General features: G+C 31.8%; 1 protein-coding gene across 1 annotated transcript in view; it reads left to right on the top strand.

Annotated features, from left to right (window-relative positions):
* LOC145327780 (EF-hand domain-containing protein 1-like) overlaps positions 1 to 26,526 on the top strand; it is a 49,273-nt gene that overhangs the window by 9,633 nt on the left and 13,114 nt on the right. The window contains exons 10-19 of the mRNA XM_080171340.1: positions 48 to 148; positions 1,528 to 1,584; positions 3,350 to 3,398; positions 6,438 to 6,500; positions 9,154 to 9,201; positions 9,783 to 9,886; positions 10,619 to 10,691; positions 10,989 to 11,039; positions 20,180 to 20,232; positions 22,782 to 22,805. Of these exons, the coding sequence (XP_080027466.1) occupies positions 48 to 148; positions 1,528 to 1,584; positions 3,350 to 3,398; positions 6,438 to 6,500; positions 9,154 to 9,201; positions 9,783 to 9,886; positions 10,619 to 10,691; positions 10,989 to 11,039; positions 20,180 to 20,232; positions 22,782 to 22,805 (623 nt within the window). The remainder of the gene's footprint in view (positions 1 to 47; positions 149 to 1,527; positions 1,585 to 3,349; positions 3,399 to 6,437; positions 6,501 to 9,153; positions 9,202 to 9,782; positions 9,887 to 10,618; positions 10,692 to 10,988; positions 11,040 to 20,179; positions 20,233 to 22,781; positions 22,806 to 26,526) is intronic.

The raw sequence follows: 26,526 nt of genomic DNA on the forward strand, positions 1-26,526 counted from the left end.
ATCAATTTATCGGCCATTGTCTTAACCCTTGAAATCCCTGTATTTAGGATGAGTTGGGTGCGCATACTCCCATAATCCGTACACACAAAACCAAGGATGGTTGGGACAAACTTCATCAATTTCTTCAGCATGACAACAAAGTTTTGAGGTAATTTTATGAGAGACAACACGCTCCATACATTTCATTATTATTATTGTTGATCATATCCTGTTATTTAAAGTAGTAAGGTTTTGTTTATGTGTAGATTAAGATTTCGATAACTAGTAAAATTAACCCAAGTCCCAGAATGGTTATAGCCTAAATAATTGTTAGATTTTTATCTTGTAATGAATTTAGGGGATTTTTGCAAATATGCTATGCTAGTTCATTTGAAAGGAACATCATATAAAGATTTAAGAACTAAACAACAATAAAAAATGAAAGAACATTTTCTCATTTTTGTTAATAAAATGTTATTAAAAATCATCCTTTTCTTATGTAACAATTTTTAATGGCTTTACGTGGTAAATGATGAGATTTTTTTCTTCCACATATTATTAGATACACTAGTTGTTAGTACTTTGTACTGTACATTTCTTGTTGAATTTTGTTTGCAAAAATATCTGGGAAACAATTTGTTAACTTCTAGGACGACCGACCACCAAGCTTTTTCTTGGTTGGGAGGGGAGAAGGGTAAACAAATATATTTTTGTTTTTTGGGGGGGATAGTAATCTTTATATCATAGGCAAGAAGGACTTCCAAGGTTTTTTAATTCGAAGGGGGGAGGGGGGGGGGGTAATCTTTATATCATGATAAAGGACTTCCAAGCTTTTTTTTGGGTGGGGGGGGGGGGGGGAATATAAAATTTATTGGAGGTGGAGCAGGTGGGTTAATCACCTCTCCCCCCCTGGACGTCCATGTTTGTTACCTTTTCAACTGTACATCTTTTTTAGACTCTTTAATATGGAGAACTTTTTTGATTATATCTAGGAAATAAATCAAAATTCTCTTCTAAAATACGTTTCATAACCGGTGTATAAAAAGTCCTCATGAATATAAAAGATAGGTAGAAATTTAAAAAAAGAAGAAATTAGAGAAATAGTTTAAAATTTCAGCTTTTTGTTTCTTGTCTAGTCTTTGTAATTTAATTATGGTAATGGTTAATTTCTGGACATTATATTCGATCTAAGTGTAGTTTAAATACCATAAATAGACACAAAAATAAAAACTTAAGGATTATTATTTTCTGGATTAATTATTGTTAAAATTAGTTTGAATTATACCCTGACATAGGGTAAAATAAGCAGGGTTCGGCCGCCTATTTAAAGCCGTATTTTACCAATTTTACCAACTGGAAAGATTGGTTGTTTCAAACTAGATGTGTCCTAACTTTTCATCATTATCATAATTGGGAATGTGTATCAATTTCTCTTCAATTATCGTATCCCTAAAGATCCCTATTTAGAATCCAGGTATTTTTTCTTGCTACTTATGGGTGGCTTATGCGCGTCTGCAGAGCCCAGTAAATTATAATCTTTTTATCTAGATTTTACTGTGAATCTCAAATGAGTGAGTACCCTCTTGGTAAGAGTGGCAACGCAAGGTAAACATTATTTTTATGCAAAACCTATCTAAGCCACTTTATAATTGTGCCGGTCTTTATGACTTGAATCACCTTGTGTGCGTTGTGCAATAATGTGCATGGTCCTTATTTTCAAATATATCAAAAATAAGGGGCTGGATAGTCTTACGTTTGTTTGTTAATTACTTATGTTAGGTTATATTGGGTACTGGGTAGATTAGCAGGTTAAGATCACCGCACGAGAATAGGCACTGCAGGGGAAGGACAAAGAAAAATAAATACCCCCTACTTATTTTCAATTTAATTAAAAATAAAGGGGAAGAGTTATTAGGTGCTTGATAGACAATTTGAAGGAATGCACAACAAATGTTATTTTACCTACATCAAAAAGACTTTTTCCTATAAAAATATCACGTGTTTCACATTTTTGTGTCATAAACATAGGCTTTTACTTTCCAAAGAAGCGAAGCTTTTAAAATAATTCATTTAAATATATTAGACAATATGATAAAGTATTGACAAATTACTTTAATTTTATGGTTTTACCATGACTTCAAGACAAAGGCCGTCTTATTACTTGGTACTTACACCATGTACTCTAATAAAGTGAAACTTTGTAGCTGGCTAAAATAATGATCCCCCCATCAATCCCCTTTACCCCCATCCCCTACCCTACTACTCGATGAACGAAGTGACCAATAAATGAAGTCCATGTTAGCAACCTAAATTGATGACAATTTACCACCTGTCAATTATCCATGTATATTCTATAACCTTTGCCATCCAACCAAATAAACAACCATTTCAAATGAATTGTACATAAGCATCGCCTGTGATAACGTGATCTATTAATAGAATTTCTTATTAAGCAGTAATTTAGAATCAAAATATTATTGAATTCTTTGAAAATAAAAAAAATATAAATATCCCAGGGATCGAGGTGACATTGGGCTGTTTATTACACTGGTCCCCAAAGTTTTATGATAATGTTTTCGTTTTCGTTGGCTTAACAATTTTTGGGACTTTCATTAAATTTTAATTTGTTGGTTTATTGAGTATCCAAACGCTTTAACCACCAATTGTAATCTACAGAAGGGGTGTTTTTATTTATCATCATTGGGTTTGTACAACAATTTATCGGTCATTGCCTTATCCCTTTAGATCCTTGTAAATATCCAAAGTGCTTTTACATAATAACACTGCAGGTGTATCATCATTTAGGAATCATATAAAACAACTTAGTTATACTTATCTCTATAATGTGATCTAGATATACTACACATATCTGTAGATTTAATACTAAATATATTATATTTATATATCTGTATAAATAAATAATTTAGTCATTTAATAATATATTAAACTATAGATCATTCTGATATATTTATGGATCTTAAATTAGCAATTTTATTGGAATACCATAACATACTATTTTGCTTCACATGCACGTAAAATTAGTTATTTTAATGTTTGTAAACAAACAAAATTTAGCTGATTTATTTTATTTTAATGCACGTAAAATTAGTTTTTTTTTTTGTAAACAAACAAAATTTTGCTGATTTATTTTATTTTAATACCTAATTTTACTTCGTATTTTAGAGGTTTAGAAGAGTATTTTGAAATTTTTCTCGTTCTATCCAATTGTTTGCTTTGACTGCAATTGAATTTTTCTGGATAAAGGAGAAGTTAATTGGTCGAAATATACAGTGTTTCTAATTGATCATACAGGGTAATACATCTATTAGCAATACACATGTATTAATCTTTAATTTTCTTTGTAATATAGGTTTGAGATCTGCTATTTTCTTGCAGATGATACTCTAGAAGTAAGAGAGGTAAGTATTTTTTCTTAAATCTATGGGAAAAAATAAGGATGTTCATAATTCATAAAATAGGAGCTCGATAAATTAGAGGACACTGAAAAATGACTGCACTGTTCATAATAAAGAAACAGAAGATTATTAAAGATTTTTAAAGTGGGTATACTGACTATTTAATGATGTTTGTAGAGTTCCTACGTTTTTAATGTTTCAGGAATCATAATGTAAAGTTTAAGCTGGCTCATTTTTCAACTTTCTGATCATGTGACTTCATTAAACATTTCCCAATTATGCATGCAATATAAATCAGCAAGCAATTATATTTTGAGTTGGTCAACCCCCTCCACTAGAAATCCCCTTGATCCTTGTATCTTATTAAAAGCGAAGCTTTTCTATAATTAGGGTCGGTCCGTCCGTACGTTCGTCCGTCCGTCCGAGATAGATAGCTTTTATTCGTTAATTTATGCATGTTAGAATTGTCCTATCGATTTCAAACTTTGCATGATTCCTGTAGTAGTTAGGTACGATTTAGAAAGCGTAGCAACGCTATAAGCATTACCAGAATGTCCGTACGTCCATTTTAAACATGTTGATTTTTTACTTTTTTAACAACAAATTTTTATGTGATCTAATTATCCGTTTGAACTGATTTTTGGTATATTGATTCCTGGGACAACAAAGAACAATATTATAAGCGAAGCAACTCTATAATCAAGTCCTAAAAATGTAAGTATGTCCATAAAAATTATCCTTTATCAAGCAGTTTTTCAACAAATTTTTTGTTTGTCCGTTTGTTCTACCGTTTCAGTGCTTCGCTTTTATAGATGTTGTCATCCTTGTTTTTCTTAATGCTAGGGCAAAACTATGTCCTAAACATTATATCAAAGCTAAAGTGTAGTCGGGATATCAAAAATGTTAATGTAAAGAAAGCTAAAATCAACGTTGATTTATGCCTTTGGGGTCAATGGCCTTTCTTATGGTTATTCTTTGTTTCATAGCAAACTTAGGTTAAGTCAAAGGGTATGTTTTTTTGAACTTAGTGAAGATTTTTTACATAATTATGGTATTAGGAGATACATATTTTATACTGTACAGTAGCAGATTGTATTTGAATTTAAACGTTAGATTAGGTGTCCCTGAAATAAAAAAAAACATTAGGGAGTAGGCATAGAAAACGAATTAAAGGAGGTTGGTTAACATTAACACACACGTACACACAAACACTACATGTTTAAAATTATTCAATGTCAGTGTTTATATGTTCAAAGCTTTTGGTTTGGTTAAATTGTTTCATACTCATTAGATACGGATATTTGTATTCTAAAATAGGCCCAAGTCGCAAGCTTATAATTTCTTGAGAAATAGTAGATTCTTTATGTTGAAGATAGTTCTGAACATTAATATAGACATGTTAGAATCATCCTATCCAAAACATGCACAATTACTTTTATAAAAATTCGGCAAGATTTTAAATGCGTAGCAACACTATGTTCATTACCAGAAAGTCCGACAGTCCATTTGAGATGTCCATTTTACTGTTTTTAATGAACCTAGTAATAGTGTCTAACTTTTTATCTTTGTGACGTAACAAAAATCCATCTCTTTTTTAGGGGTTTCCTTTCCCACCTCCCCTCTCATCCTTCGATTTTTGTTACGTCACAAAGATAAAAAGTTAGACACTATTACTAGGTTCGTTTTTGAAATGCTAAATATATATTTGAAATAATTGTCCAAATGACTTGGTTTTTTAAAGATGGGGAAATTCTTGGGCGATCTGGGTTTCATATTATAGGCGTAGCATCTCTATAATTACGTAACATCTTTAAGTGACCTCAATTTCATAGGTACACCGACAAACCTCCTACTGCGACAAACGTCCTAAACCTCATAATGCGACAAACATCCTAATGCGACAAACCTCCTAAAGGGACAAACGTCCTAATGCGACATCTCTTTAGTAAAACGTCCTAAAAATTTTCAAAAATTATGAAATAAAAAAATCTTTCAAATCTAAGGACAAAATCCTCTAATTGTAAAAATATTTAAAAATATAAAAGTCAAAATGGCGCTAAAACAGGGAAATATTTTTTAAATGCATTTTTAAAAGCGAAGCTTTTCTATAATTAGGGTCGGTCCGTCCGTCCGTACGTCCGTCCGTCCGTCTGAGATAGATAGCTTTTATTCGTTAATTTAGGCATGTTAGAATTGTCCTATCGATTTCAAACTTTGCATGATGATTCCTGTAGTAGTTGGGTACGATTTAGAAAGCGTAGCAACTCTATAATCAGTACCAGAATGTCAGTACGTCCATTTTAAACATGTTGATTTTTCTACTTTTTTAACAACAAATTTTCAAGTGTTTTAATTATCCGTTTGATCAGATTTTTGGTATATTGATTCCTGGGACAACAAAGAACAATATTATAAGTGAAGCAACTCTATAATCAAGTCCAAAAATGTAAGTATGTCCATAAACATTATCCTGTTTTTAAGCAGTTTTTCAACAAATTTACATAAAATTTTGATTCGACATTTATACATTTATGTTCCGATTTTTCAGTTCAGATACTATACAAGTGTTAATGTCCGTTTGTCCTACCGTTTCAGTGCTTCGCTATTATGGATGTTGTCATCCTTGTTTCTAATACTTTTAACCATAGGCTAAATTTTAAAAGTTTTCCCAAAGTCTGTGTTGGCTATCTAACGGAATAGTTTCGAACCCGATACAACCGTGCATTACAAAAATAAACCTTAATTTTGTTTAATTTTTAATTAATTTAAAAAATATAATTTAAAATCGAATTTGGAAGATTTCATTTCTAAAAAAATTAGGAGGTTTTACTTAAGAGATGTCGCATTAGGACGTTTGTCGTTTAGGAGGTTTGTCGCATTAGGACGTTTGTCGGTGTACCATTTCATACAATTCCTAGGCATATTAAATAGATGTTTAGTTGGCAGACTGTACTAAGAACAATACGATTTAGATTTAAAAATTACTGAAAAAATCAATAAATTAACAATTAAGATTTATATATTTGTTCTTACTTATCCTAGGCAAATCCTGAAGAGCCAAGAAGTAAAAGAAAGAAGTTTCTATCTCGCCAGAAACTAACCAAGGCAAGTTTTCCAGAATTTTTGTCGTTATTTTGTCAACATAAGCTTGTAGTTATAATCTCATTGATTTGTCGATATTATGTCATCCAGGACCAATCTAATGTAAACATTTTAAAACTAATGATTTAAAAAAAAATTCAACCAGTTTTGATACGGATTATCAGAGCAGCTTCTTTTTGAAAAGGGCTGTCTGTCCTTATATTCTTTTACTGAACCATTTGTAGACTTTGTTTGTTTCTTGATGGATTTTAAGAATATTAGTGTTGGCTACATATGTATATTGTTTCAAAACAATTGTTTTTGCTGCACTATTGATAGCATTATTGTCCTTGTTATTTCTGTCCTAAGCTGAGATTTTTTTGGGCTGTCAAAACAAATGTAGTCTTGGTTGACACTTTATCGACATAACGATGTTTTAATGACATCCTATTATATAAAGTAGGAAGTTTTTTTTTGTCTGTAGTTAAGTTTCTAGCTAACCGCTGAACCGGTATGGTTCTCCCTTTCAGTTAAGCTTCTTCTAGGTCCAGGAAAGGTTTTTAACTTAATTCTTCACTCTCCCATTAAAAGATGAAGAGGGTAGACTTTTCCTCATCCTACTTTAAGTACCCCTTGGGGGCGAAGCCGCTAGTTCAAAATAACTAAATACTTGATATGATAATACCTTGATTTTTTCTCATTAACGGCACATCGTTCCTAAATGCATGCTTGCATGTGTACTACTATATGTATAATGTTTAAGTATTGTATACTAAAACAAGGATGACAACATCCATAAGTAGCGATGGTTGTTTTCTTTAAACGACGGGAAATTTAATTTTGATATCTTTAACTGAAAAAAATTTGAAAATCGGACCATAAACACTAAAGATATGGAGAATAATGTGAAAAATACAAAAATGCCTAAAACCTGCAAAAAGGTAGTCTGGCCGTCATGGTTGTTTTCTTTAAACGACAGGAAATTTAATTATTATATCTATAACTGAAATTTTTTTGAAAATTAGACCATAAACACTGAAGATATGGTGAAAATGTGAAAAATACAAAAATAGCCTAAAACCTGCAAAATGGCAGTGTGGCCGTCATGGTTTTTTTCTGTAAACGACAGGAAATTTAATTCTTATATCTATAACTGAAAAAAATTTTGAAAATCGGACCATAAACACTGAAGATATGGAGAAAAATACAAAAATAGCCTAAAACCTGCTAAAAAGCGGTCCGACCGCCCCTGATGTTTTATAGTTAATTGTGCTCCTTAATAATGGGAATGTTGTCAAAAAATTCAGCTGTCTATCTTTAATAGGAGCCGAGAAAATCACGTTTCCCCTATTCTGTCTCACACGGACGGACATTTCGAATTATAGAGTAGCTTCGCTACTAAAAAGGCTTTAAGAAGGTTAAAATTACAGAAACCTATATTTTTTTTTACTAATTCTTCCTTCTTTAATGCAGTGCAGATAATATATAACATTTACGTTAACAAGGATGAACGTTTCCAATTAAATAATGTTAGTTACAATCATATTAATTTTGGTTTGATTTTTATTACATAAAGTAGTACGTTTTTAGTTTTGTTTGTTGTTTAAGATTTTAAAAACTACTCAACTGATTGAGGGAAGAATCACATTGTTCTTAGGGGTGGTTGTAGGCCATTTTGTTTTTAGATTTAAAACTGCGGTTTTAGGCTATTTTATATTTTCCCTTCTCCTAGAATGCAAAGCCATTAAAATTTCGTGCCGCAACCGCTAGTATAAAATAGCAGCTTATACCAATAACGAAATTAATTCGGGAAAAAATCACGAAACCTATACGTGTTTTTCAGCTGTCGTTGGGGGGCAACACATCGTAAAATTGACGACCTCTCCATTTGCCCCCCAAATATTATTTTAGATTTATTTCGCTTGTTGGTTATACCTTATTCCTGATAAAATAGAGTAATAATTTGTTTTAACGTAAATTACAAATATACCACAACGGGACTTACAAGTTCTTGTAGAGTTAAGGAGTAGCTCCGCTATTTATAGATTCTTAAAATCCTGTTATACAAGCATCTGAAGAATATGAATGAAAGTACAAATGTTAACTGGCCTCATTTCAATATCATTTTCAATGGCATATGCTGTAGATAGCTGTTTTAGTTTATACCAATGGAAAACTAGAGCAATGTAACAGGTCAATAGGGCACTTTATGAGGAAGGGGGGGAGGGGGTTCCTCAGTCAGTTGCTGTGAAAAAAAATAAAGGCAGTCCCAACTAAAGTCTTATTTTAGGGGGATGGTGACACCCACTTACACCCCCCTACCGAACGCCTTTGATTATTATCTCTGCTTATATATCTAGATGGTCCATCTGACCCTAAAACTCGTCAAACTTAAAATGGGATTCCATAGTAGATAAATACCTTTGGTTATTTTTTGCATTTAAGTTCTACAAGCGATGAAAATTTTAGAGGATATAATTTCTAGAGAGCTAAGTTCATCCTAAAAAATTCAACTATTTATAACTAACTTATTATGCGAGCGAAGTGAAAAATCATGTCTTTCTAATAAAATCTGTATACATTTTCAACCAATGACACGACTAGAATGTACCTCAACTGTTCTCCTATTGGCTGATTTATAGAGTATGTCTTTAGATTATCGTTATTTTTATTTCAGAGTCGGAGTGGACAGGTTGATCATTTTCCCAGTATGCAGACGAATCAGGCATTTTTATCATAAAAATATAAATTTTAATTGTATATAAAAATCTTTACCCTCTAACCTCTAGGGACATAAAGAGGTGGTGGGAATATTTTTTCTCTCCAAATATAATAAAAATTAAACTACAATTCCCTGAAAAAAAAGAATCTTACGACCATTTTCAGAGAAACTTTACTTTAAAGAGTAAAATCTTTCTACTTCAATCTATATCTTTTTTGGATCAAGTTTAGTTTAAATTCCAAACAAATAGATATTAACAATAATTACTACACGTTTCTTGTCTTTCACAATTACTTTAAGCTTAAAAAAAAGCTTGTAGTAATTATGATCTTAATAATATATACATTATTATTAGATCTTACACCAAATTTGATTTTCTATAACAAGGTGAAACACGGAGCGGGCTAAAATAGCGCTTACCCCCTTCCACCTCCTTCACCTCATCCCGACCCTTCGATGAACAAACTGGCCAAAAAATGAGTTCCATATTAGCAATCTAAATTGGCGAAAATTTTTCTCCTGTCATAATATCCACGTATTTTCTACATCCATTTTTAACTACTATGAAAAAAACACAAAATCAGGATTTCTACTCCCCTCGTGATTTTAATATTGGAGTGACTATCAATATTCTGAACAAAACATTCTTCATCTATGATATGGACGAGTTTACAAAACAGTTTTATAGGTAAATATATTTGCTGCAATGCTTTTCAACAGGATTCAACATTTTTTCTAGGACAAAAAATGGTCTAAATTTTATAACCTTTTAAAATCACGACTCGGCAGTCGAATGAGAAAGACTAAACTTCATAACTTTTGTGTCACTTTTGAGGAAGACGATTACCTTTAATCCCATCTCTTTTGTAGAGATTTTCTTCCCCCTTCCCTTTTTCTCTTCCGAAATGTATATGACTTCACAGTAATCGTCTTCCTCAAAAGTGACACAAAAGTTATGTAGTTTAGTCTTTCTCAGTCGAATAAACTGTCAAATTTAAAACCGCTTGCTTAGTACCTTTTGCTGCTCTGTCGGTTTGTCATATTAGTTTTTTTTTATATTTAGCATAGGTGTGGCTGCTAATCTTTTAGAAAATGTCATTTTTAAATAATAACAAATCTCTATGATAAAAAATCTGAACGAGTTATCGAAAACAAAAAAATATTTAAGATAGTATAGGTGTTTAAAATAGTCGATTTTTGATTGTTTGGAAAGTATTTGTCTTCTGTAAACTAAACTTATTTTAACACTTTTAAACTGATCATTTTTGGACGGTAAAATTTCCCCAAAGCTAGCTATATTCCGAGATATTCATCTATTTATAGTCCAATAATATAGTCGGATAGGATTGTTATTTCACTGTGTTGGTCCAATAAAATGAATAGGAACTTTAGATTATTTGACCATCAAATGTTTGTTTAGGGAAGTAGTTGGAGAAACTAATCTGGAGGGAATAAAAACATCAGGCCTACCTCCTCCAAGAATTTATAAACCGGTAAATTTCATATGATATACATGTAAGATTTAATATCCTGTAATAGAAATTGTAATAAAAAGATCTCGGAAATGGCTGCTCCGAGTGGGTAATTCTTTTTAGGGTAGGTTTATATAAATATATACATATATATATATGTCTTTGGGTGGTTTTAGGCTATTTTCCTGACATATCCATCCCAATCTAGAGACTACGGCAACGGCAACGGCTACGGCTACGGCTATGGCAACGGCTACAAATTTAAAGATCCAGCTCAGCTATTGTATGAACTTTATAGAAAGTATTTGTGTTGTTTAGGTACCACCCCATTCAGGACCTCAGATTGGCAGTCTTGCTGATTCTCTTCAGGTAAAGTTTTTGTGCTTTACCTTATAGTGCCTTTCAAGCAATGACCCCAAAGTCAAACCTTATTTGAAATTTTTCTATAATCGTTTGTCCCATGTTATAGGATTCCTGTTTATCGACAAACATTTCAAAAGCTAAAAAATCATGATGCTATTGATAGTACCAAAAATTATGATGCTATTGTTATCCTTTATGTCTGAAGATTAACATTTCAATAACCACTGAACCGATTGAGTTTAACATTTTTGGGAAGCTTCACATAGATCCCTGGGTGGTTTTAGGCTATTTAACTTTTACATTCAAACCTTGGGATGGTTTTAGGCTATTTTTTTACCCCCTTCTTATGTATTCTTGGAATACATAGCCCTTAGATGCTAGGGGCATATCCGCTTGTAGATATAAAAGGGTTTAAAAGAACTAAATGTGTTGACAGAAACACTAATTAACCTTTAATAAACCTGTTATATGTAAAGCCGTAAAAAGTATCTATAAAAATGACGTCATACAATACAAATGACCAATGATAGGGTAATACACATTCTAAATTTCCAATGGCAGGCCAGTATTACGACATTTTTATAGGTATATTATTAGTATATTTTGACAAAGATAAACTGTCGTCAAATGTTGAGAAATTTTAGTTAAGGTTGCAGTTTTATGCCTTGATTTAGTCTGATATATATATATGTGTGTTGTACAACTACAAATAAACAAGCATTAGACATTTCCCATTTAAATAGACTTATCTTAGAATTTTTTAAAATCTATATTAACCTCACAAACTACTATAATTGGCATAAAAAAGCAGTGGGCGATAGATGTATTAAAAGAACTGTAAGGATGATTTTTATAATTGTTGTTAACAAAATGATTGATTACTTTAAGACCATAGAAAATTTTATATAGAAATACGTTATAGCTTAGAGTCAAATATGGGTAATATGGAAAAAAAAACGCTGGAGCATTATAGTCAAGGAATAGTTTAGTAGGGGTTAATATAAGAAAAAGACTTTCAAAGAAAATGCAAATGAAATGAATCTTAAAAAACTGAAAAATAAAATGATGTAAGGAAAGGTAAACAAAGAATACCATTTATAATGTCGAGCAATTGGTAAAAGGTTCTGAAGATGTTATCTATTAGTAATCTACTTATTAAAATACTTTTCTATGGTTTCTTTATGCTTTTCAGTGCGCTTTCCCCTGACAAAATCATGTGCACGCAACATGAAATTCATCTTTTTTTGTTATAATTTTCTTCTAATATTTTTTTTCTGAGATGTTTTCTGTTAAATGTTGACTGCTTTATAAATGCTTTTTAGCTGTGTTTTGAATTATCGATTAGTAGAACAATGCAAAACATGAATTTAAAAATGCACTCTCATACATCAGGATTTATTGATGTAAACATCTTACTTGGAATAAATTAGGAAAAGTACGTTTTCAATGTTTAACAAAGGATTAAAAGAGCTGTTTCTGCATTGATGATCCTTACCAAAAATTATATCAGTCAAATTTAAGTATCAAAAAGCAGTAAAATTGTAAATATAGCTTATTTAATGGACTTTGTAAGGATCGAAAGCCTACATTTGCACGCCTCGAGTCAGTTTTAAATATCTTAGAAATAACTGTAGCCTCTAGCTTGCATTCCCTTTTTTGAGAACGACTAAACCTGTAGCTGTTGGATCTTGCTTTTTCTAACCAATATTGTGTCTATCTATCTGTCTTTAAGTATTCCTGTTTTTTTTTTAATGATAGTCTGTATCGATTTTTATTATGAGTGAACATAATTCTCTTTTCCCTATAGACTTCCCCTCTCCTTTCATTTTTAAAACAACTTCGCTATTATTGAATATAATCTTCCTTGTTCTATTTAAGAAATTTTATTTTGCATCTCTCAAAGAATATACCAGTATATGTAAAAATAGGAGCCACAAGGCCAGGCACTAACGGTGGGAGAGGGAAGTTTTAAAAAGAAAAAGATTTTTATTGGGAGTTTGAGACATTCTCTCCCAAAATAGTCAGAAACCTTTCCTAGACCTGTAAGAAGCTTCTCTATAAAGGAGAACAATATCGATTTAGTGATTGGCGAGATCCTTTCTTACAGACAAAAAAATCTTTTTATTGATTTTAAACACTCTTTGATAATGAAGGTACTCTCTAACCTGCAATGTCCGTCTATCAGTCTACAATAAAATGTATGGTTTAACAAACCTGACAACTTCCTTTGCAAAAACCCATATATATCCTGTTATTAAAAGAGGTAATATTTTTTGTCTGTTGCTTAAGATTTTGACAACTACCGAACCGATTTAGTTCTTCATTTTATGGAAGCTTCTTATAGATCCCTGTATGGTTTTAGGCTATTTTCCTTACTCCTTCCAATACAATGATTCTACATGCTATGAGCGTATTCGCTAGTATGTATAAATAAAAATTAAAACAAGGATGACAACATCCATAAAAGCGAAGCACTGAAATAGTAGGACAAACGGACATTAACACTTGTATAGTGTCAGAACGGAATAATCAGAATATAAATGTAAAAGAGTCAAGACAAAATTGTAAGTAAATTTGTTGAAAAACTGCTTGATACAGAATAATGTTTATGGACATACTTACATTTTTATCACTTGTTTATAGAGTTGCTTCGCTTATAATATTGTACTTTGTTGTCCCAGGTATCAGTATACCAAAAATCAGATCAATCAGATAATTAGATCACATAAAAATTTGTTGTTAAAAAAGTAAAAAAATCAACATGTTCAAAATTGACGTACGGACATTCTGGTAATAAGTATAGAGTTGCTACGCTTTCTAAATCGTACCTAACTACTATAGGAATCACCATGCAAAGTTTGAAATCGATAGGACCATTCTAACATGCCTAAATTAACGAGAAAAAAAACGATAAAAGCTCTCCGTTTCGGACGGACGGACGAACCGACCCTGATTATAGAAAAGATAACAGAAACACATATAGCAAAATGGTTTGGTTGTTTCCGAAGTCTTTGCTGCTATTTAATATCATCATTTTTGTTTTAAGAAGGATGTATACGTAACTCTTTTGTTGTAAATAAAATTAAAAGCTTTAATACAAAGTTTAATTTTTTTGATTAATTACAAAATGACACGGTAAAATATAATATAAATGTTTACTAAAGTTTTCTCTGACATGATTAATCTGAGCAAAAAAATACATGGGATGAAGGGACATGCACTGAACTGTAAACTGTTCTGGTCCCAAAAATTTTCTTCGCTTCTTTTATTCGTCGGAGAACTTTAATAAATCCTTGATGTGGTTGTAAATATACAAACTAGCAGTAAACCATTTAGGCAATGTTTAACATATTTTCATTTAGAAAAATCCAGGGAAAAGAAAAATCAAGTATGACAACATTCATAAAAGCGAAGCACGGAATCGGAAGGACAAACGTACATTAACATTTGAAAAGTGTTAGAACTAAATGGGCCGAATACAAATGTATAAAAGTCTAAAAACACAATTTGTTGAAAAACTGCTTAAAGGGCGAATATAGGTTCGATATGATATGAGCTTATATCAAAGGTGCAATTTCATAGATTATAAATAACTTAAAAATATTGACATATTCAATTGTATAAGTCTGTTTATAGCTTAAAACCCGTCAATCTCAAAGAAAATATTTTGTAATTAGTGTGGTTCCCTAAGAACTCAAACACCCTAGCATCACACAAGGTTTCGTGGCAAGGTTGAATTAAAAAGCTTTCGTTAAATGATAGTCGTAATAACGTGGAAACCAATTAATCAGGGGTAAATATACCCTCCTTCTACCTTCATAAAGTAAATTATTTAAAAGTTAAAAAAAACATCAAATAATGTAAAAAGTAAAAAAAAATAATCGATAAAATTTTCTTGGAGAAAGAATGATTTCAAATCCCTGTTCTTTTGTGGCCGTGTGTGTGTGTGTTGAAAATGCGTACACAAGGGTTGTTTATATCATCATGAATTAATCAAAGATCTCTGTACAGAAAATAAACTTTAAGACGTATCATTTACCCTGTCAATACTCCTGACGCCCTTCTACGCAAATTATTTTTATGCTTTTTAAAAAATCAAATAAACTAGTATATAATCTAAAATAATAAACATTTAAATTATCTTTTAAGGTGCGTGCCAATGTAATAGTCAATCAAACTTAAGCAAAATAGTCAAAAAAAAAGTCTTGTAAAGGGCTAAAATAACCGATTTTGTCGGCAATCTCATTTATTATATGTTCAATTGAAACAGAAAATTGCAAAATCTACTTAAGGATTTTTTTGAATTTTTAAATTTGGCATAGATATTCTAAAAGTATGTAATGGCACCTTTGATATAAGCTCATATCATATCGAACCTATATTCGCCCTTTAAATACAGGATGGTGTTTAAGGACGTACTTACATTTTAGGACTTGATTATAGAGGTGCTTCGCTTATAACATTATACTTTGTTGTTATAGGAATCATGATGCAAAGAATACAGATTATTACGTTAATTGTATCGTAAATATAAAAACATGATTTAAATGGACGCACGGACTTTCTAGTAACGACTATAGAGATGTTACGCTATCTAAATTGTACTTAAATGTTATAGGAATCATCATGAAAAATTTGAAATACATAAGTCAACATGTATAAATTAACGGAAAAAGTTATCCGTTCCGGACGTACGTACGGACGGACGGACCTTAATTATTTAAAAGCTTCGCTTTTAAAAAGTCAAAGAAAACATTGGAATAGCTAAAATGGAGCATTAAGATCACGCATGTAAAACGTGCTTTTAGGAGCATGGTAACCAGATAAAACTTGGTATCTATGTACTTTTTTATATCATTTGGCCATAAAAGGCTGATTAATGATATGTAATATCTTATATTTTTATAGCTCTAGATACATTCGGGCCATGTCATTAAGAGGGTTTAAGTTGTGTGGTCAAAAATATTAAAATTGAGCTCTGAAAATAACTTGGTTTATATTCAAGTTAAGGTAGTTTGGCCGATGTTGATATTTATATTCTTTGCCCTTAAAGTATTGGGAGGTATATTTATGTTTATGAAATGACCAAGACCTTTTTTATATTAGCCTTTTGTTTAAGTTTTTTTTTTGTATATAAACAGGGAGGGTTGGGGTTGCATACCCCTAACATATTACAGAGGGATGGGATAGCTCATTCAAAAATTTCTATTTCAGACCATATAATGTTCTCGCTTTTAAAATCTATTGACCTACATTTACATACGGTCAAATCCTAAAAAATGTCTAAAGATAGCCTATGGTTCCTTAATGCTTTCATATTTCTATATATCATACTAGCGGCTTCGCCCCTAGCCTCTAGGGGCTTTTCCCCAAGAGGTTTGATCAAACAAATTTTTCGTGTTTTAGATTTTAAAGAAAATTTAAAAAATAAATTTCTTTGAGCGAGATTTTTTTTGTGAGGGGTGGTAGTCGACCCCACTATTTTAATTTTAGTTTTAAAAAGAAAATTTTTTTTTTGTGGGATGGGGTATTTTTCATTTTTTTTGGGAAGTTAAAGGTGTCCCACCCCCTAAGAAAATAGTTATAAACCTTCCCGGGACCTATGAGAAGCTACCCTGTAAAGTTGAACCTGATCGGTTCAGCTGTTAGCGAGATCCTTCGCTACAAACAAACAGACAGACAAACAAACAGACAGACAAACAAACAGACAGACAGACAAACAAACAGACAGACAAACAAACATCGTTCTACTTTGTATTATAGATATGTATGTAAGGCATTAGAAACACTATTTCTAGGCCTTGGATACTTAATAGGATTAATAATTAGCTCAATTATAAACAGGTAGGATGCCAGTTTATCTGACTGTTATTAACCTATTGTAGTTTAATTTCTTGGTAGTTTTTCGGATAATGAAAAAGATCACCTTACCCTGCCCAAAAAGAACAGTTAAGGAAAATCGAAGAGCTCAAAACTCTCGGGCGTGCATCATCCCTTCCCCCCCTCCCCCATGTATATAAATGTTATTAACTGACGAAGCCCCAAGTTTTAAAAAAAATCACTTAATTTGGATGAAATTAAGATTATAACATGTCTAGATTAAGACAAAACATAATGAAAAATCATCAAGTCTACACTAACATTTCATGTCTAGTATTCATTACTTTAAGACAGGTCTAATCATATCAAATCATTTAGTAAGCATTAATTTTTTGTGTGTTTAATTATGTTATATAGAAACATAGGCGTCCAAGGGGGGGGGTAATGGGCCATTTGGCACCCCCAAACGATTTTGGGGGTGCCGTAGGCACCCCCAAAATTTTGTGAACAATACCCCCCCCAAACCATTTTGGGGGGGTAAATACTCCCCCCAAAATAGAAAATCTTCAACAAACAAAATTTTTGCGCGCTTCGCGCGCATTTTTAATACTAAATTTTTTATAAAATTTAAATTACCCCCCCCAAAAATTTTACCCCGGGGGTAAATTTTGGGGGGGGTAAACAAATTTTACCCCTGCCAACAGATTTCAGGGGGGGTAATTACCCCCCCCAAGCAAATTTTACCCCCGGGGTAAAAATTTTGGGGGGGGTAAAAAAAATTTGCGGCGCGCTTCGCGCGCCATTTTACCCCCCCCAAAACCAAATTACCCCCCCTTAAAAAAAATTTACCCCCCCCAAAATAAAAAGCTTGGACGCCCCTGTATAGAAATGTATCATTATAAAGATAAAACTTTACAATAAAAACATTTTAATTTTAACCATTTTAAAAAGGACATTTATTGTTTAAATATGGAACCTAGTAAAAGTGTCTGACTCTGATTATGACGTAAAAAAATAGCCAATGAGAGGCCACTATAAATGTTACCATTGGTCAATTACAGTGTATGCTGGCCTCTCATTGGCTAATTTTTTTTTACGTCATAATCAGAGTCAGACAGTTTTACTAAGTTCATTTTCTACTGGATAAAATTAGGTTCAGCAGAACCGTAATGAAAACTAATTGATCTTGTGTCCATGTATTTGAAACTAAAGATCATAGAGTTTATCCCTTTTTTGATCAAAATCATGCAATGAACTATTTTAACATTCAGACCAAAATATATATAGTTTAATTTAAATTGTAATTCCCAATGATAATAAACAAAACCTATCCATTCTGTTGATTAACTTTAGTCTTTATTAATGAAAAGTTTTGACACTGCTAGTTTGAAACAACCTACCAAGATTATATGAAAGTACCTAACGTTTTAAAGCATATCTTACCAATTTTAATCCTAAGAAGGGTGTGGATATGCCTCTACATCCCCCTACCGCTATCATATGAGAAATTTATAATTCAAAATAAATGGATGTGTTAGGTTGTTGACCTCTTTTTAAAAAATCATTAAGAAGTATTAAAATATTTTAGATAAAAGGTTCAATGTTTTATTTGTGATAAAAGGTTCAATGTTTTATTTTATCACATTAAATTTATGATTTAAGAGGGTTCTATTAATTTCTTTTGTCCATACATATCTTAATTAATAAAATGATTAGTATTAAGATCCACGTTTTAAAAAGTGTGTTTATTTTAAAGATGTGTTGCTTCCATGTGCTTTTTCTGTCAATATCATTGTCCGGCCTTTTCATTATATTTTTTGGGTTACTTCAGTCAGCAGGGTCCTAAGGGATAAGACAATGGAAGATAAACTGCTGTAAAATCCCAATGATTGAAAACAAATTTGACATGCATAATAAAGAAATAACATATGTTATAATACAGATATTAAAATATTCCTAAAATGTAAAAAAAAACATTGAATATGAATAGAAACTAAGGACTAAACATACAAATATGATTTATATACACTATCAAAGGACCAAGCAATCTCTTTCGAGTTGATATGGATTACCCCTTTTGTAAATTTATTTCATTTGTGGAAAGGTTTATACACATCATTTATATTTGTGTTTTGATAGATTTTTCGAAATAAAAATCCTAAAGTCGATCTTATTCTTGTGAGATACGGAAAATTATCTTTTTTTCGACACAGAGGGCAGTGATCTTTTAAACTAAATTCACAGTACAATAAAAAGAGTTATGTTAATGAAATCTAGAGGACAATAAAACTTTATGCTTTAAATTCATCTTTTTGGTCGTATTAGGTTTTAGCTAAGAAAGTTTCCAATAAATGTAAGTTTTGTATCATAGAAGCGCTTTTCGGGGAGACGACCCTCTACTTTTATTTTTAGTTTAAAGATGAGAAGTAAAAAATTAATTTTAGGAGGGTTTAGATCGTAAAGGTACTCTTCCCTGAATAGTTTCACTTATAAACCATTCCTAAACCTATAACAATATCGGGTCAGCAAGATCCAAAAACAAAGGCATATTTAAATTATTTAATTACTGTACAAATCTGGGCAGCAATTCTAGTTGACCTTTACGATGCTCTTATTTAATTGCACTCATACCCGTGCACTTTAAGTACTGAGACCATTAAAATTTGACCCACATCCCCTTTTTTTCTTTAATTTCTTAAAGCTATATCATTGTGATCGTTTTTTTTTAGTTTGGTTCCATTATATATTTGTTTGATTTATGTGAAGCCCGCAAAGCTACTAATCAAGACCAGTCTGTTTGTCTGTTGGGTGAAAAGTTTAGATTTACTGTATTTCATGAGTGCTATTCCTTTTTATTTTGCATATTCCTTGCGAATACCCGTGGCCTGCTAGGCCCATACCCGATGTGCTTTAACCTTTTGGGACTATCCTGTACCCAATGTGACCTAACCTGACCTAAAGTTATATACAAATACACGTAAAACTTCCACCTACTTTTCAATCTTTTAAAATAAATGGGGGGGGGGGGGGCTGTGATTCTGTGCTCTGCGTTTTGAGGGAAATCGCCAATCTTTCCTCAAAACTAAAAACTTTAAAAGCTGCTACCGAACAAACTTCATGTCATATTTGCAAATCTTTTACCGGCATATGAAGGCCTACAATAAATCTTGATTGGCCCCAATAGTCCTTATAATGGACAGATAGTATTTCGCGCATTTATCTACAATAATTGAGCCTTGAGTGGAATTTTAACATTTTATGTAATATTTTCTTTTTAGATTTTAAGCTATAAACAATAATGAATTAATGATCTTCTTTATCTTTAGAATTGTCTGGAGTTGGACCCGCGACCTCCCAGGAAAAATATCAAACAAAAACTAGGAGAGTTAACCTTGTACAAATTTTAAAATATTCTTAAAAGCAAAACTAGTCTTCTACCCAATGTATCTTCTGTATTTTGCTCGGCTTCATTATGACGCTCTTTAATTTTCCCTTGTGTGCTATGGTATTTCTATGGAACAAATTTGATTTACTTGCGAAAATTTCTTTCAAATATTTTTTTTTAGTATTAGAAGATTATTTAGCTATGATATCGATAGTAGGCTGAAATTTATTTTGAATTTGCCCTTGATCAAGAAGCAACAACTCAAAAATTCACTTTGTCAGTCGATCTTCACATGTTCTTAATTTTTTATTTTATTTCTCTTCATTTCGATTGATATACATAAATTTTACAGTTCTACTCAAAGAAATTGGTTATTGCCAGTAAATTGACCCCTTCTGAATTATAAGTTGAAAAGTATAAACACTTCTAGTTTGAAGCAACCAATCAAATCCAATAAAAGTTTTTGAAAGAGTAGAATAAAGTGGTGATAAAACTTTTAATACACGTGTAATTTATCTTCCAATGTCCACTTCCTCCCAGCAAATACTAAATTCTGCTAAATGTTTGAAAAGAAAGAAAGAAAGGGCTACAGACAAATATAATTATGGATTAGTTAAGGTGCATTTAAATATCAAATATGAAAATGAAATTTAATATTGCATTGTATAATCATCTGAAGCAAAAATACTATATAAGAAAAAGATGTCGGTTGGTTCATCAGTAAAAAAAACCTTGAAAATATTTCTATTTATGTCAATTTTTAATTCAAATTTAGATTTAATATAAAAAAGAAAGAAGTGTTATAAAGCGTGTTTAAAAAAAACAATCGCTTACAATTTTTTATAGACGCTAAATTTTTGGTTCAAAACTTATAAAAGTTAATCCAATTAATGCTTAACCAATGACAATGACAAAACAAAATTTAATTGTTGACTTGTTCATCTCTCCAGAGCACCACAGCTCGAGACCTAGCCCATGTGGAGAATTTTTCTCTGCTCAGAGAGTGCATACTATATTATAAAATATGGAATAATCATTATGAAAAGATTTGGATCATGGAAAGAAAACGAAGTAGCAGGTTTTGTCGTATTTTAGGTTAGGTTAGGTAAATGAAATAGGAGAAAGGCTACAGTGAAAATACGACGAAACCATCTACTTCATTTTCTTTCCATGATTTAAATTTCTCCTAAAGGGCTAGGACTCAAGCTGTGGTGCCCAGTGGTGGTAAATACATTTGTTCAATGTTCATATGATATCCCAATCACCAAAGCATAAAATAGATATTTTTTTTTTTTATAGACGCACATGTTCTTGTAACTTGTAACTTCAAGAGCAAATATTACCCAAAGGGCTAACTATATACACTTTGCTCGATTTGCAAATATTAAGTTTTTATAAAAATTTATATCGATTACAATTTTGAGAAGAAATCTTTTTGCCAAATGATAATGAAATTTTGTTTGTTTCAAGACCATTGTTTTCACATTTTCTATTTCCATCGTATTACACCATTGTTCAGGCTTTTTAACCTCTTTGAATTACTGACAAACCGATTTAGCTTCACTTTTAGAAAACACGCACGAAGCGACACAACTCGACACATTCTCTGTACCTAGCTTTTACTTGCTACTACATAGCAGGCGGATATATCTTTGCCAATCCATGGCCGCTGCCAAAAATTCAACCATAGCTGCCAACATAATTTTTACAAATGAGCTAAACACAACAGAATGTAATTAATCTGCAGAAGAACCCCCTTTTTTTAAATGTACCAAACGAACCCAGTAGTGAAAACGCAACAATAGGACAACCATTGGATAAAAAAACGTAACAGTTAAACAATGTCGGATAGTCCATGACATAAGTAAACGACAGTAGTATTTTTATCTGACCTAATCAAAGAAGAATATCATATACAAATTTAGACACCTCTGCACTTCTCCAATCCCTTGCTTATCCAACAAACCCTTGTTTGTGTGTTTTGCAAGCCGAAGGAACCATTCCAAATTATCCGCAAACTACGTGAAAATGAACAGATTTCGATCCCCCATCTTAACCATCTTTCAAAAAGCATTTTTAGAATTGGGTTTTTGCTTGTGGCTCTTATATCAAAGGGTTTGCAAATTGGAACACTTTTTGCCAAAGCATCTTCAAAAATCTTTGTTCTACTAAAATATAGTTGACGGGCAGCTAAGTAAGAAAAGTACTAATCAACACTTACAAAATACAAAGATTTCATACATAAAAGTTAGAAGATAAAGGAGATAAAATGTAAATTGAGATACATTTGAAAAACTTTTGAGATACAATCGACCAAATTACATTTCTTAGACTAGGAGTTAGGTTTTCCATAATATGATAATCTTTCATTTTATTTTACATCTTCATAAGGCTAAACTTAAAATTTTGGTTTTATGCTTTAAGTTAAAAGTCTTGACCAAGACACTTAAACGTCAAACTTTTTGATAGATGGATTTTTTATTGAGCCCTTTAAATTTAATTGCCTATTATCCAATTGCTTAAAGGTTAACTTTGAGGGTTTCAGAGAATGCTGGAAAAACATTGAGGTATATAATTTTTATATTATTAGTTAATAAGTAGCAGAACTACTCTACAAGTCTTGTTATTTAGTATTTTTTCATATCACATTGCTGAAGACGATAAAGTCCCTCAAAAAAAAAAAATTCTGATGTCATAAAAATGAGGGATGAGGAGAGCAAAAATGGGAAAGAAAACCCATAAAAAAGATAATTCCTTGTTTTTATGACGTAACATGCTGATTTTTTGAGGGACTTTCTTCGTCTTCCACATTGCTCACCAATCCATGGTTACATACAGACAACACACACAAACACAAAAAAGCAGATAAAAGAAAATTGTTAAAACATTGCTTTTATAATAACAAATATAATTATTATTCAATATGGTTGATACTTTTTAAAAAGATTTCCGAAATTTTATTGATTTTCTATATAATTCATAACTTGTACATCACGTTATTTCAAATGGCTTTCTAAATTGCTTTAGATATTTTTTGGTCAAATTTTGCGGTTACATTTAAGGCTATTTATTGTTGAAACTTGTGAATTTTGTTAATGTTTAGTAATAAATATGTAGTGTTATTGTTACACAACGATAATTTTGTTTTTTACAACAAACCACCGGCTCCGTCCCTGGCAACAGAGAAGTAGAATAACTAAAAATGTTCTAAAACTTAAATCTAGAATAAATTATTATGTAACCATCCCAGAGGAGATTCTCCAAAACGGACAGTTTATTTGGTTCAGTGGTTAGTGAGATCTTAATGGTAAAACACAATTTTTTACTTCTTTAATTGGATGGATTTTTAGTAAAATTTAAAATTATTATTCTCAACAAAATATTTTGGTTTTTTAATACAATATAAAAGAAATTATTTTGATTTTGGACGTATTTTGATTGTAATTTCTTTGAAGGAAATCCCTATCTTAAAAATTTGGAGTGGCAATTGAAAAGAAAATATTCAAAAAAATCTGGAATTTCTTTTTTAAGGATAACCTTTGAGTATATTTAATGTCCTATCCCCGTATTCCTGCTTTCCCTGCAATTCTTTTGTTGGTTAAATTTCATACTCAAAAATATGCTTCAAAACATTGTCTAGGAGGAGTAAGTTTGCACACATAATCATGACTCTTTATGAAACTGTTACACTTTCATAGAATAAACTAAATTTAGAGTATCTACATAGAAAATTTACCTTACCTTGTTAGGACGGGATTGTCTTTCGATTTTTAAGTTATCATCTAGAGAAACCAGAGCATATTCGCTTATGATGGGCTCTAATACTGTAATACCAGGGGCGTCCAAGCTTTTTATTTTGGGGGGGGTAAAATTTTTTTAAGGGGGGGGTAATTTGGTTTTGGGGGGGGTAAAATGGCGCGCGAAGCGCGCCGCAAATTTTTTTTACCCCCCCCAAAATTTTTACCCCGGGGGTAATATTTGCTTGGGGGGGGTAATTACCCCCCCTGAAATCTGTTGGCAGGGGTAAAATTTGTTTACCCCCCCCAAAATTTACCCCCGGGGTAAAATTTTTGGGGGGGGTAATTTAAATTTTATAAAAAATTTAGTATTAAAAATGCGCGCGAAGCGCGCAAAAAATTTTTTTGTTAGAGATTTTCTATTTTGGGGGGAGTATTTACCCCCCCAAAATGGTTTGGGGGGGGTAAATACCCCCCCCAAAATCGTTGGGGGTGCCTACGGCACCCCCAAGGTAGGGGTAATTTTTTTTTGGGGGGGGTATTGTTCACAAAATTTTGGGGGTGCCTACGGCACCCCCAAAATCGTTTGGGGGTGCCAAATGGCCCATTACCCCCCCCCTTGGACGCCTATGTGTAATACCCAAAGATATTAGTTTAAGTAACGTCCAGACAACCAACCCTTTGATTGCAAGAACTTTGAAAAGTCCTAACTGTGCATGGTAATGAGTTGTGCCTGTTTATCGACCAAGACATTCCCCCTGCTCCGACTATTTAAATCGCTAATTGTTGAGACACGGTCGCGGGTTATCTAAATAATTTACTTCAATTCAAACACTTTACAAAAGTTAAAAATAGATTACTGTTTAGAGAGATTTGAAAATGAAAATATTAAGGCTATTGAATTGGATTGTTGAATTATCTTTTTTGATGGCACACTTCGCTTAAATTGGCTGGCAAAAAAACAGGAGTTGATTCTCTTATTTTGCCTTACTGAAAATAACTTTAAAACAATTTTATAAAAAATAATAATAAAGAGAAATTATAAAATTAATGGGTTAAACCAATCTATGCTTTAAAAAAATATATTTCAGTTAAATAAATTAACCATCTTCAGTAATTATGAAAAATTTAAACAAAATAGTCAGTTTTTTCTTTAAAAAAAGGAACAAAATTTTCTTTTCAAATGGATGTAGGTGTTTTATAGGAACTAAAAAGTCCTAAGATATTTTTAACTCAAAAAATGTATTAATAGTTATCATTTAGAAATCGTTTACCTAAAATCAATTATAAGAAAAGTGTGTGAAACTATCTGTAGCCAACAAACAAGCAATTTGTTATCAACGCGACTTTTGTCTTAAAGTCATCTATGTATGTTTACCTCTTTATAATTATGATGATTCTTTACACTTCATCCTAATGTACAGTAGTAAGGTTTTTTTTTATTAGAAAGCTTAAGATTTCAATAACCGCTGACTTATTGAGTTATTTATTTGTAGAAAGCTTGAAATAGTTCCCAGGATGGTTAAGGCTATTCTATTTGAAAATTTAAGCCTTGAGATTGGTTTTTGATATAGTTCTGCCCCCTTTCTATACAATAATGCTAGGGGCTCAGCCGCTAGTTGTGTTATATAACACTTCAGTACTACTGCCTTTTTCTGCTTTCGAAATCTTTAAAACTGCCAGATCTTTTTCATTTGTCTTGGTATGCTGATACTAGTACAGGACACTGCAAATACCTGGCAAACCTTCTATTTTTATATTTTTGATGTTTGCACACGAGTACTTTGCATGTTATAATAGTCTAGTAAAAGTGACCAACTGCAATTATACACACCACTTTGGAACAATAGTTGGGTTTAAGTAAAAAGTAAGAGTTTGACCGATGGCAGTCTCTAAAATTGCAAAAAAAAATTTAAATGAGATTAATAAAAATTATATCAAAAAGAAAAGCCCACAATTTATTGAGTGACAGAACTCTCCACTCATCCCCCCCCCCCCCTCCACCCACTGGTTATGTAAGAAGGGAGATTTTAGGGTAATTTAGATACCCAATACCCACATACAAAATACCAGTACAACCCTTATTATTAGTTTATACGACGACTTCAATGGGACACCTGCCAAACACGGTTAGGATGAGGTAATAATGAGGAGCTCTCATGAGATAGCGGGTCAAGTCATAATGTGCTTGAACGTGGAGCTTGAGTTGGCCCTAGTGCTAAAAAAAGTACTTCAACCTACTACGACTTAGGTCCGAGTACTAAGAAACTATGACACATCAATCAAACTTAATTAGAGGTCATATTATTTTAGTTCTTATTTTACAAGGAAAGATTGTGTTTAACCAAACCTTTTTTCTGGAAGGTTGTGACATTGAACTTCTTAGGTAAGAAAAATGTTTATGAAACTGTGAGTATGCATAATCGTAACTCAAAGTTGCAGATTGATGTAAACAAGAATTAGGATTAAGTGTTTCCATTGCCAATTTAGGATATTTATGGTATACATTTTATTAATATTTTTATTTCTACAAAATTTATATGGTTTTTGA

The sequence above is a fragment of the Acartia tonsa genome, chromosome 1 (genome assembly GCF_053477335.1).
Source record: "Acartia tonsa isolate MP-2025a chromosome 1, ASM5347733v1, whole genome shotgun sequence".
NCBI classification, from domain to species: domain Eukaryota; kingdom Metazoa; phylum Arthropoda; class Copepoda; order Calanoida; family Acartiidae; genus Acartia; species Acartia tonsa.